This window comes from Drosophila grimshawi, unplaced genomic scaffold (assembly GCF_018153295.1).
Source record: "Drosophila grimshawi isolate 15287-2541.00 unplaced genomic scaffold, ASM1815329v1 contig_311, whole genome shotgun sequence".
Lineage (NCBI taxonomy): Eukaryota > Metazoa > Arthropoda > Insecta > Diptera > Drosophilidae > Drosophila > Drosophila grimshawi.
The window spans coordinates 27,031,938-27,045,955 of record NW_025063098.1 but is presented as its reverse complement, the minus strand read 5'-3'; the positions used below and the strand labels follow the sequence as shown (position 1 = coordinate 27,045,955).

At 38.7% G+C, this 14,018-nt stretch overlaps 1 protein-coding gene across 1 annotated transcript; it reads right to left on the bottom strand.

The window, feature by feature from the left end:
• Window positions 1-8,372: 8,372 nt before the first annotated feature.
• LOC6569798 (adhesion G-protein coupled receptor G7) lies at window positions 8,373-11,155 on the bottom strand. The gene is made up of 2 exons (XM_001996122.2): window positions 9,801-11,155; window positions 8,373-9,740 (listed from the first exon to the last, which is right to left on the bottom strand). The coding sequence occupies exons 1-2, from the start codon at window positions 11,065-11,067 to the stop codon at window positions 8,551-8,553; spliced, it is 2,457 nt and encodes an 818-aa protein (XP_001996158.1). The 5' UTR covers window positions 11,068-11,155; the 3' UTR covers window positions 8,373-8,550.
• Window positions 11,156-14,018: the final 2,863 nt, after the last annotated feature.

Below are 14,018 nucleotides of genomic sequence, written 5' to 3'. Positions count from 1 at the left end.
TGTTATGAAAATAATAACACGTTTAACTGGTGAGTTTGGTTAGGATAACTTGTTAATCAAAAACGATTTCATCCAAGAAATCAACTTTCAACCCATTTTTCCTATGGGATCTACATGATATAGTGATCCAATCTAGGCGTATCCGACTTATGTACTGCTTCCAGCAAAAAAAAGGAATATGTTCAAAATTTCATAACGACTCTGCCAGTGCTGCTGATCAAGAACATATATACATTATGAGGTCGGAGACGCTACTCAACAATAAAATTATAATAACCTCTACCAAGGTATATAAATATATATTTTCAACAGTTTCACCCCTATGAACTTAGTTTTTAAATTAACTTAAAACTGGTGAGTAACATAAATTAGTCTTAACTTTAGCGATTCGATTCCAATTTAATCAATATAGATTGGAAAATGAGTTTTTTTATTAACACATTTTATAAAAATGAAATCATTTTTCCTCAATTCGTTTTGTGCATTCAATTTACATATGTATGTTGGTTAACACGCATTCAGAAATGCAATTATCTAATGGAATCCATCGCAATTTGGGGCATCCTTTTTTCGCTTCATCCAAACCGATGCTGCTATAGGAATTGCTGATTGCTGCGTAACCAAACAGTTTCTGTCTGAATAAACCCACACCCTAATTCCAATCGTTTTTCGCTTTGAGGCAGGGGGGAGTAAAAGCGACTATCACCGACATCACGGATGTGAGAGAAGGGAGAGAGAGAGAGAGAGAGAGATATTAAAAATCAGTTGGAAAGCAAAAGGAAACGGAAATGGAAATGATGCGCAACGTTAGCAACAGCCATGACACTTAATTAAAGCGCTGCATTGGAATTGATTTAAGCAACGCCACTACGTAATTAGAATTTGCCATTATATCCACATCATCTGAATTGCATTTACATTTCGTTTTATATGCAAACTACTTTCTGATTGAAACTAAACAGCCGGAATGCAATGGATTGGTAAAAGCTTTCTGGACACATTTGAGCGCTCATAATTACTATGTAAATTATTTGTGCAATTAACTTGACTGGCAATGGGCTAGCAAATTCATCCTGTGTGGTTGAATGGAAGTCCCATATTGATGAGGGTTCCTTTTGCCCAGAAGCGCACTGCGCACCAGCTCAAGCAAGGCCCATATATATTTCACCTAAAACACACACAACGGACACATCATAATCATCATAAAGTTCAAGCTGTCTACCCGAAATGCCATTTTGATACCCTCCATCCATGAAATGTATGAAACAGGGACTATTATTAATTTTTAGTTAGCTTAGTTTTACAAATGCATATAATGCAAACAAATTTTGTATTGTAAATTCGATTTTAAGTATAACAACTTATGCGCATTATTGAATGCCAGAATACTGCATATAGCCAGTAATCCATTATTTTGTTCATTAATCTTTTAATTATACCGAAATCTGATATAGTAAAAATATGTGTTATGAGTAACTTTAACTTAAACTATTCCAGAAATGAAATACAAAATATATGTTGTTTGTTTTAATGTAAGGTTAATATTGAATAATAGGTTATCTTCCAGTTCAGCAACCCTAACTAATGATTTCTATTTATTTTTTTCGTCCAGCTTTGAAGGTCAATTTTTCTGAATCGGAAACCTCTCGCAGTGTTCCGGTCGACTGTTATGTAATGAGTTTGATGGGCTTTTGAACTAAACCCAATTGAGGCGAGGCATTTCATGTTCTACGGATTTGATAATAATGACGAGGGCATTAGGGAAGATACGATGTTATGATGTGTTGTGTATGTACTGGCAAAAAGATGTGTGTGTTCCGGAGCAGCAACAAATTTAGTCATGCCCGACAGGCAATCGCAACACGCTCATATTTTATGCATGACCAGTCACTGCTCCAGCTCCAGCTCCAGCTGCAGCTGGCATGGGTTGGGTTCGAATAGCTTTCCAATTGACTTAGCGCGCAGAACCCATAGAAAAGTACGCGCTCACGTGCCTTAGCTGTTCACAAATGCCAGAGACAACCAGGACGAACAGGAGTCATTTTTGGGAGCGGTCAAGTGGTCCTTTGGTGGGCTCACCATTGCCAAACGTCGCAATCAATTTCCAGTTATCAGGCTGATCAAATGGATCATCGATTTTATGTTACAATGGCACAAAATCCTTACCAGACAAACAAGGTAAACAAAATGATGAAGACCTAAACGAAATGTGTATAAACTTAGCAAACAGACCACAAACAGACGATAAATTAATTAAAATAAGTTCGTTGAACGAAACACCAGAAAAAAAAGATTTCATTTATAGTAAGAAGAAAAATGTATAAAAACATTTAATTAAATTAAAATATATTTTACATGATTTCAAGTTGCTATTTTGTTTTCTTTATATATATTTTTACTTTTAAAAAGGCCCTCAACTGTAGCATCATATTTTGTTCTTTAATGCATGTGTATTGTCTATTAAATTGCGAACTTTTCGTTTTGGGTGCCAACAATGGCTTTGAAGTCCCACCGTGCGACATCTTAATCGGCTGAGTGGGATTATATTTTGTGTAAGACCTAAAAAGGCGCCTGGTGGCGCTGATTCACATTTGACATTTCAGCTTGTGCATAATTAATGATGCTGCCTGTGTCTTTCAAGTGAGACGCACGGCTCAGGTAACCAGCAACATTCATCACAGAGACAGACACACAGACAGTCTGACCTTAAGCCTCAGTCGTCACATGTTCATTTTAATTTTCATAATCATCATCATCATCATCTCAGTGCAACTGTTATTGTCTAGCGAATTGCGAAAGTCCCTTTTCGTGTAGACCAGTCATAAATTCGCATATTTAATAAGTTGATGCGTTTTGTGCAACCCATCTATATTTATATTTATATGTATATACATATATCTCTGTGTATCTGGGTAGCTGCATGCAAAATATGAACACTCATTTTGACACAACTCCCAAGGGACACGTTAATGCGGCATTTGTTGCCACCGGGCTAAAAGCACTCAGTTGGCTTTTAGCGCTTATGCATAAATACATGAAATATGCAAATTTCGCATACTCCTTGTCTCCCAACAGCAATAACAACTATCCCTCTCTCTATCTTAGTACCTATGCACATTTAGTATATCATCCTGTATTTGTCTAACAATCTCTCCACTTGCAGTTGGCATCAAAATGAAGAAGAAGCTGATCCAACAAAAAAAATAAAATAAAATATAAAATACAACGAAAACAAAAAACAAAACTCTTCCAAGTTGATGGTGCTCCTGGTTATTTGGCTTCTGTTTTTGCTGTTGCAGCCGAACTTGTTCATCTGAAATTGCAAAACTTTTACTACGGCTAGTAGAATAATAAACTTCGCAGTTTGTGTGTGTGTGTTTTGTTGTGCACACCTGGACGACTTAAAGCTCAGCTCTATTATATTTAAAGTGCAGACATATAAATAAATAAACAATGCAAATGCAATGGCGTTTGTACATCTGCTGCAGCTGCAAAATCCATTCCTGCACTCAGAAAAATAAATACATTTGATATTCATTGCATTAACATTTTAAATCAGTTTGGTTGAATTTCATATTATTTCTTTAAAATACAGACAAAAACTCAAATGAATTAAATGTATATTTCGATTTAATTTGATGAACAACAATTTGAGAGTAATCCCTGACGGCCTCAGAATCTGATTAAATATTTCGTATTTTTCTTTTACTTTGGAAAATTCCTTTGAAAAATGCAGCCAGTGGTTTAAGTCATGGTAGGAGTAGCATTTACAGGGCTCTTAAAGTCTTAAAAACATAATATAACTCTTGAGAATGTGTTCAGTGAAAGCAGTGAAAACGCGAACGTTGAATTGGCTTTGTTTGATTTTTTTACTGAGCGTAAACAATCGTACGTGAAAAATTGCAGGAATTTCAATTATCTTGTTGCTTTGAAGTTTGCCCAAGTATAGTCGAATAATGCACACAACATACAGTATGTAAGCCAATTGATGGCACTTGTGGAATGCACTTATGTCAAATTCGGAATGCGTCCTAAAAATGGATAAAGGACTGCAAGATTGAAACGCTTTGAGTGGTGCTTATGCAGACTGGCAAAAGGAGTAGCAGTACACAAACTAACAAACTTAAATGTAGGCATCGTAAAATTAACTGAACTGCTACCAACTCAATCTGCCCTGTCGTAATTTTCACAGTGGCGCATAAAAGTATGCTGCAGCACCCACACAACTGCCAGCTCAAGTGTAATCAAATTAATATTATGCTCATGCTCCAGCAAATATGGTGAGCTTTGTCTCACGCCCTCACCCTCTCCCTCTAAATTATAAGTCCCATAAAGAAAAGAGTCTACTGTGAATGGCCAGACAGACAACAGACGGAGAGGAGAGAGCAGCCATGGTGAGGGTTGTGGGTGTGGGTGCGGGTGCGGGTGCGGGTGCTAGTGCCTGAGTAGGTCTTAGGCTTAGGTCTTGTGTTTTTGTAATAAGCAAGTATTTATCTCGCGTTGAAAACCTCATCAGGCTTAAGCACTGCGCTTAATTGCGTACAAGGTCCGGTGTCCTTGAGCAGTCTCAGCATGACAGATAGATATGGCTGTTAATTATATATATATGTATATATATATATATGCACATATATAGTTAGTCCAATATGACTTAATTTAGCTACACGCATCTATCAATCTGATGTTGCGGTGGCAGCCGTTTTAAGGCTCACCGAAATGCTTAAGGAATTAAGAGATGCCGCAGAAACCACAAATTATACTTGTCTGAGCAGCTGCTTCAATTAAGCTCAAATAAATGTGCAAATATATTAAATAAATTATCTAACCAAAACCACAGGGTTTTAAGCATGATTTGAATATAGGAAAATCAACTATCAGTTGATTCCACATCAATTTCAACTGTCAGGCATAAATAAACCAAAAATTAACCATAACAACCTGTACTTTATAGATATGGTTCTAGTCTAATGCTGAATTGCATTTTATATATAAAGTAGCTAAAGTATCGTTAAGTTCAATTTAACTGCCAGCTGCTCTTTCTCAACAGAGCAGCAGAAGTGAAATAAAATGTTAAGTTATTTATAGCGAAATACTTTTGCTTGAGTGCTGATAATAGCTCCATTCCCAAATACTTAAAGAACATTTTGCCATATATATAAAACATATGCTATTTGTCAAGCAACTCACGTGCTCGTTATCCATTAATAGTTCATTTATATTTTGGTCAGCATAGCGTGCGAAATTAAGCAGCTGACCTTTAGGCGCGACAGGTGTGAATAAAAGGTGTTACATGCGCTTCTATTTGCGGCAATTAAAGAATGCTCCCTTGTGGCGCCTATTTTTAGACCCATCTGAACTCTGCATGTGTCCAGTTCAGTGCGTTTTTTGTCAAAGCTAGCTTGCCCTGATAATATCTGAAGGATGTCGCCTGCCAACTGTCAGCGCGTGTAGGTTAAATAAATATTTTCCTGCTTTTGACCTTTAGCTTAAATCTTGCTAGCAATTTATTATGACTTGATTTTAGCTTTTTTAATTAATTGAACAGCTGGCGAGGCACCTTTGCCCGCCTTTTAATGCGCTGTCTTAATAGCGTTTTTATGAATTCGAATCTATGAGCATATTAAAAGAGTCTAGGGAAATTTATGGGCACTTGCTGAAGGACGATTAAGACACGGGTCCTGCTAAATTATTGTAGTCTTGCAGACGAATTAGCTGTGCTCTGCAGCTCTGACGAGGTCCTTAGACCTTGGACCTTAGGCTTAAGACTCATTCAGCTTTCTGTTCAGTTTTGTTATTGGCGGCTCGCAGTTCCGCTCGAGTACCGCACAAATGCGTTAGTCTACGCAAACTGTTGAGGTCTAGCCTTTGCCACGTCGTATACGTAATGCCTTACGTTCAACGTAATGAAATGCAGGCGGGGCATCCTTAAAGACCAGAGAGCACCGCAGCTGCGCAATTAAACCAAAACATTGCCCGTTAACTTTCTCTTTATCTCTTAGGTGCGCACTCTCTTTAGGCGACTCTGGAATTGTAATCAGTTGGTTTTGATAGTAGCAGCAGCAGCAGCAGCAGCTGGCGAAAGGGCAATTTTGCGGGCAAGTGGCACATTTTCATACGTGAGCAGGCGTCACCTGAACTCCAAGGTGCAATTAAGATGGTTGCCATTCGAGCTGCCCCCAAGGACCTGAGGTCCTGTCTACGTTCGACTTCGATGCGAGCAACGTGATCTGAAGCAAGGAAAGCAAAAATAATTGAGACGCCCAGATGAATATAATATAATTGGAAGTCTGCAATTGAATCGCAACGTATTCTAATTTCAAATCTTTAATGATGCCCAACATAAACTTGAATTATTAAAGACAAAGATTTGACGACAGAGCATAAATATTTAATGGGTTAGATTTTATGGCACGCAACTATAATCAATTTGGTCGGTCTGGCCGTAAAACAGGTATCAGGCCGAATAATTGGTATTAATTGGGCAATTAAGCAGACGCATGAGTTTTGCTTAGAGCCACCACTAAATACAGTTCCCTGTGCCACATAAAAGACAATCAAAGTGTAGACCTGTCCACAAACAAAACAAGAAAAGGAACGTATAATTCGCACAATTAGCAAAATTAATGCGATGTGGCCGACAAAAGACACAACCTGAGCAAAAGGCAAGTCAAAATTTTGCCCGGATAATAAAATGAGGCATGTCGTGAAAATAACTCATACGCAGCGCATGCCATGAAAACCTAAACTGTAATTAGATGACAGTAAATGGCGACTACACTCAGAAATATATTCGTAACTGAATTGAAAAATATATTTGATAAAAGTATTGACGTATTTTATATTTAAAACATACATTCGTCAATGAAAGTACTTAAATATATATAAATCATTATTGACAAGCAGCAAATATATCTAGGCTAAGTATAACATTATTTTTAGTTAGCTGAAAAATTTAGTTATTCACATTAGAACTAAACTAGTTAAAAATCAAGTTCAGGAATAGGTAGCGAAGTCAAATATAGAAAAAATATGTGAATATTTTAACATTCGAATTAACCTATTTATGATCAGAAATAAGAACTATGATTTGTAATTTTGATATCATTTTCACATAGTTTCTGGTCAAAATGAACCGTTTTTGAGAGTGTACAATCGGGTTCTTATGGTCTTAAGGGAAAGTTTGATGTTTTTGTTTGTTGCTCTGCGAGCAAATTAAATTTGTTTCGCCTGCAATTCATTTGCCGAGTCGTTGACTTTTAATGCACACATCTAAGACATTGTTTTGTTGTTCGCTGTGACTGTTGCTGTTTTCTGTTTGCCTGTTGACTTGTTGCCAGTTTTTACTTGACTTGGCTCAGATATTGCAGCGTCAGATATTACCGGCGGGTTTGTTGACACTGCTAAGCCCCAGCAAATTTCTTTTTAAAAAGAATTTCAGCTTACACATGAGTTGAGGCGAATTTCTTGGGTTTTTGATCTCTGTCGGCAGGTCAACCTCGACGCCAATCATTTCACACATTGTGCATACGCCACATGTCCTTGAACTGAAATGCAGTGAATTTGTCAACAGTGGAAAGTTTTCCGAAATGCAGCTAATGCGCTTTTCGTGTTATTTCACCGTGGGATGCACTCGAATCTGTTGAAGAGCTGTCACTAACCCAAAACGCACCCTGACCAATAGAGAGCAGCGTACAAACTGTTCAATTATTGTGGCGCTCTCAAAAACTACTTAAGCCGCCTGTCCACCCGCAAATCGACCTACATTTCTGACACTGACTATCAATCAGCTTGGAGCGGCACATTTATCACAAGGCTAATCAAACAGAAAGCTTTCTGATGTTCAATTACATAAACACAAACACACACACAACCGCACACACACCTCAAGCGACAAATAAATGCTGGGCAGATTATTTAAACCTCAACAATAGTAAAAAGCCCCAATCAAATTACCTAAGTTATTCAACTGTCTTTAATGTAATTGTATTGACAATATCATTTATTTAAAAACACCTATTGATCTATGTTTTAGAAGTTTAATATTAATTTCTTTTAAATAAATAATGCTAGATTTGTATCATTATTTCTATTATTGAAACTATTATTACTATAGTTTTGTACAATGGCTATGGCAGTTACACCATCTGTGATGGGATTCACATAGAATACACTCAGGCAATGCATCCATAAAATCCTCAAATTTAATTGGTCGCATTGAGTCGAGATGAAATACGCAACTCTTTAGTATCGCTGGACATTATCTTTTCAGTTGAATATAATTCATAGTCATAAAGCTAATTAGTTGAGGTTCAATTCAAATCTAGTCTAGAATTTCTACTCATTTCAATCAGCAAACATACACAGCTCATGTAAAAATATGTAAAAATTTTAATTTAATTTGTGATTGTTACATAATAATAATGATATAATGATAATATGTATAGTAGTTTTGCTTACAACTAAATAATTATTATTTTATATATACAACATACAAATTACAGTAAACGAGTAATACTTAATTAGTGATATTTTGTTTGTCATAGCAGATAACTAATGCCCCGATCTGCCAGAGTAGTTCGTTGAGGAGGTGGTCATCGACTGCATCTCTGTGGTGCGCTTCTGTACATCCATCTTCATGCTGGTTGGACAGATGAGACCCCGCCAGGCATTCCGATTAGCCTCATCGAGCAGCACAAAGTAAACGAAGAGCACAAATCCCTGCATAGTCGCCGTGAGACAGAAGAGATACGAGAAAACAATGCCCGCCTGCATGAAGGCAAAGATGCCAAAGATCCAGGAGAGACCCAGCAAAAAGAAGAGCAGCACCGACAGACGAATCTGTTTGTTGACCAACTTGCGCTCGGCTCGCTGAACACTCTGGCTGAGTGAGTGGGAGATGCTATAGAAGACATAGACGAATATGACCAGGTTGGCAACGGTTATCAGAGTCACAGGTAGGACTACGCCAAAGGTAAGTCCATAGCCAGAGGGATAACAGATGCCTGTGTCCGTCTCCAGCTGCTCAGCTGTGGGCAAATAGGATGCCGGATCGATGCAAGCAGTCAGAAGAGTGGGCAGCAGTGGCAATGTCCAAGCCACAAGGGCCGCCTTGAGGATATAACGACGTGGTCGCTCAATGCCAATCACTGTCACATATCGCTGAAACTGCAGGACGGCAATGATCAGCATCCAGGTGAATAGTACTAGGATTGTATACTGCAGCGAAGCTCCAAGCAGGACACACCGACTGTAATCTCTGTGAACAATCAGTTGCTCCGAGATGTCATCCGTATTGATGAAAACGAATAGAATCATTTGCAGTGTCATCGCTAGACAGAGATGAAGCAGCACCTTGGTGGAGGCCTGACTGCGCCAGCTCTTAAATACGGCTGCAGTTACAAAGATACCCAGCACACCAAGCAGCGAGAGAGAGCAGCCCACGATGGATATGATGTCCAGGACGCGCTCATTGAGTGGGGTAACTAGAATCTCCTCACCCAAATCGTTGCTGCGATAACTTCCACCCACCAGGAACGAGAACTGAGTCAAGTGTCGAGTCTGACAGACGATAACCGGATCCCTTAATATATCCGAACCAGAGCTCGTCGTGATGCCATCACTCAACCAGGTCGTATAGTTCCAGTAGCCACAGCCACTGCCCGTCTTAATGGCAAGTGCATCTGGTTGCCGATGATTCTCGTTGAGCAGAAGAAGGGGCATCGCTTGAGGCAAATATTCCCCTGAAAATTAACGAGAATTAAGTATGATTCATTCAGATATACATGTGTCGACTAACTCACCCTCAAATCCCGGAATAGTTATGGATAACACTTTGCTGCGTGGGCGTCGACTGCGTACTTGAGAAGTCTCCACAAAGAGTCCGTCATGGGCGTAGACCTTGAGTATTAAATAAGTGGCGCCTCTCTCTTTGAGCTGGCGCCACAGTTGCTCTGGCACATAGGTAGCAGTCTCCAGATTGGACTCCCGCCTTAGTTTCTCCAAGTTCTCATTGGCATACAGAAAACGATAGTAAAACCCGCTAACAGAAGTTTTCCGATCTGAGCTGGCTGATGAATATATGGCTATGCCAGTTATATCATCACAAGAGGGATTCACATAGAATACACTCAGATTGCTGCTCATCAAAGCCTGCACACCAATGTTCGCATAGTTGAGGATTTCCACACCGTTTTCAGTTGAATCACTTGCATCACTTGTGGGGCGAATAACTGCTTTGCCACAACTTTCACTGGGCACAAACTGTTCAGGCATTGCATCCATATAATCCTCAAATTTACTCAGCAGTGAATTGGTCGCATTGAGTTGAGATGAGATTCGCAACATCTGGATATCGCAGGACATGATCTCGCGACAAACGCTGATCAAATCGGAGCCCACTGCTGCATCCCTTTTCTGCTCCATCAGCTCACCGATTACCTGACCAGCCACATGGACATCAGCTGGCAGCATAGCTCTATTGTGCTGTCTGAGAATACCGCTCATGGCAGCCGTCGTCCGTCGTCGTTCCTGGGTGGTGTTTGTGAGCCTTCTCCCGTCTATGATGTCATCATGGAGAGCGTTCAGCTCCACGCTGACAGAGCGCTCTCTAAATCTCCGCATGCAGACAACTGGCTGCCAGTCGTCAATGGATTCCCATTGGGCACGCATAGATTTCATCTCACACTTTCTGGTCACTGGCAGACCATTCCGCAGGAGGCACACATCGTGCAGCGTGGAACGTTCTCCAATCCTTGCCCGCTTCCAACTGTTGGCGTGCGGACTCTGATCATGATTCCGTATTAGATAGTCATGGCGAAACGCCTCCGGCTCGCAGTGGAGTGCATCGCAGTAGGCGAGGCCAGTTAAATCCGCGATGGACTGCTGCAGCCCACATTCCACTGGGGTATTATTTCTCCATTGCACGTTGCATAGCAATTGCTTATTTGGACAGTTTTTCAGTGCTTCGTCAATGGATTCATCACTGTCACCATAGTCATGGAAATTCGCCGCTGTAATCCGTGTGGTCGTTGTCAATGCCAATAGAGTTACGGCTAGTACGAAATTCATAATCAATGACTCAGAGTGAAGTGAAAATTGTAGTCGCAATAAATGAATTTGTCACGCGTCCGACTCTCTTGGAGTATCACGTTCAACTGCCAAGCAGAGACACTCAATGAGTTGTCGATCGCTTTTTTCTGTTATCAATTAGAAATGGCCAGCAACGAACGCTTATCGAGTCTTTTTTTCTTTCTTCTACGCTCTGGGCACGCAAACAGTTTTGAGCATTACTAATTCTACAAAATTCGCCGGCACCTTACTCATATTATCTGGTAGCGATAATATTCGGTGCGAACTTCAAACGTATTCGTGTTGTTTTGTTTGATTTGTCATTAGCACAAAAGTGTATGAAAGAGTTAGAAGGGAGGGTGGAATACCTTGGGAATGGCAAACTTATGACGCCAAAGGTTGTTTATGTTTAATCAAGCCACTCAAACTGCACATTCCAAACATCTTCTACTCTTTTACTTAGTATAATAGATAGGTTATTCATTGGTTTTATTTAAAAATCATTTCATATATCTATATATATCTGTACGTATATTTTCATGAATGTGAACAATATTCTTTTACGTCATCTATGCATAATAAAAACCACAAAACTTATCATTCACAAGTTCTGGCTAATTTTCGCTTCAATAATTAATGTTTACTGTATGTGTGACACAGAGTGACTTATAGACTTATCGGCTGCAAAACGTATAGTTTTCAAACTATTTAATATGTGGCTTGAAGCTAGATTGATTGAGCCCATTTCAGCTTATGTAAGTTTTGTAGTTAAGATAGTTTGCAAGCTTCTAACTTTTACAGCTTTTCGACATAAGGGCAAGTTTTTGGGTGAACTTTAAAGTTCCGTTGTTAACAAAACTCAACCAATCAATGGCGTATTTTTAACATGATAATTATCATCTTACAAAAATGACATTTTTGCATTTTTGTTAGACAAGAAAAACCACTTTCAGGCGCAGACGTTAAGCTTTATAGGGACAACAGTCGCTTAATAATCTTTATAGCTTCGCTTCGCTCCACGACACGTCTGGCTCAAGGACGTAAAAGCTGCGTGGGCTTTCAGAGTTTTCTATTTGAGCAACTTGTTAACTTGTTGACACGTTTTCAATTATCTAAAGAATTCGCATACTATATTCTATCACCATAAGTATTATAATATATGCTGAGTATGAATTTGATTGAGCTGCACACACAACGCACACAATCACGCATTCATACATAAATACATTTGGGTGCATGTGTGTGTCTGCTTTCAATCAAAAGTGTCATATTCATAACTCGACATTTTCATTTTCACTTTTTCTTTATAGCTTTATTGCCGAAGCAGAGCAGAGAAAAGTGCCACGTGGCAGACGTGCAAAAGCGATTTATACAATTTTCTTTAGCGTCAGCCACTAAAAATGTATTCAACATAATATCGAATATGCATAGGAATGAAAAGGGTTTTTAGTATTCCCGACAAAGCAATATATTCAAAAAAATTGCCACAGTAAAGTCAATTTTTAAGATTAAACATACTTATTATTATTATATAGGAGAATTTTTAAGCTATGATAATAATATAACATCACGGAAAACTCAAATAACTTTCACCAGAAACCACTTTTAATAAATACAAACAAAAAAAAAAGGAAAAAAATTGGTAGTAAATCTTAAATTGTCATATAATAATATAAGCTTTACAAATAGGAATTTACATACAATACAAGTTTTATTTAATTTTATTAGGCAATGTTGATATTGAAATACGGACGTGTTCAAATTTCTAAGCACCATCGCCAAGTCTAAATAGATTTGAATATAAATGGTTTGATACCAACTTGAATACAATAGAATAGCTCATGAATTTTCAATTTTGTTGTCGTTTTGAGACTTTTTTATTCCTTCAAAAATTTTTAAACAATTTCAACTTAACTTGAAAACATTAACTTGTAGCTGTAATTATGTAATTATGCTGAAAAATTCGAGTCTGTGAGCCTCTTTTAACTTTTAAGAGGGTGAAGAAAAGTTCAGTTCCCGTTGAAAAGGAAATCATATTAATTCCAAGAAAAGAAACCAATATTACCCTAATGACGTTTGTTCTTTTATCTATTTAAAAAGCAAAAACATTTTCTGATTACTTATTTATATTCCGAAATTAGAATTCTTAAATTATTCATTAATGCACAGCCGCAAGCCAAGTGCCAATTAGTGGGCTGCAACAATATCCACAAATGCCGGGTGCAAACCCATTGAGTAAACAAACTGCCACTGTTTCCTGTTCAGTGGCAAGAAACACGAGCGAAAGAGCCAAGAGGACAACAAGAAACAAGTTGGCAGCGAGCTGCTAACAAACTCTCTGCTCATTTTGACTGCTCAAACAAGTTAACGCTGTGCGGCCAAGCAAATCACTCAACAGAACCTCTGCCAGTTGCAAACTCCGGAAATGGGTGTGGGGGATCGGAGGAGGTTGTATAGTTGGTATTTGGTCGACCGCCAGTGAATGTAAAAATGTCCCAGTGCATTGTTGCAACAAGGCCCCTTCACCGGCAACCTTACCAGCCCCTTGAAAGGGTTAAATGCTTTGCTGGATGCCGGACTAAATGTGATTAGGGTTGACTCTCAGTAAGTAGTACAGCACCATACCCATCAGATCAACCAGTGCCTGTAACAATCTACACCCAAGCAAAAAAAAAAGAAGAAAAACAGAAAGAATAAAACCAGAAAGGTTAAATGTAGCACAGGTTGGTGTTTGCTAAGGTCGACTGAGATTTAACTGTCATTTCCAGGCAATGATCCATATCGATATTTAAGCGCTTTTAACGACCAGCAAGCACAGGCCATTTATATTTATATTAGGCTCACACACACACACACACATGTGCACACACATTCACATACCCAAACACATAATATTTGCTCAATAAAAATTGGAAAGTTGCGTCGACTTTTAAGCACTTAAACGCCTCGAC

Excerpts from the sequence above, each read along its gene's own strand:
- LOC6569798 (XM_001996122.2), bottom strand. The coding sequence starts at position 11,067 with ATGAATTTCGTACTAGCCGTAACTCTATTGGCATTGACAACGACCACA. Across the intron at positions 9,741-9,800 it reads AACTATTCCGGGATTTGAGG|GGGAATATTTGCCTCAAGCG; the intron begins GTGAGTTAGTCG and ends GTTAATTTTCAG.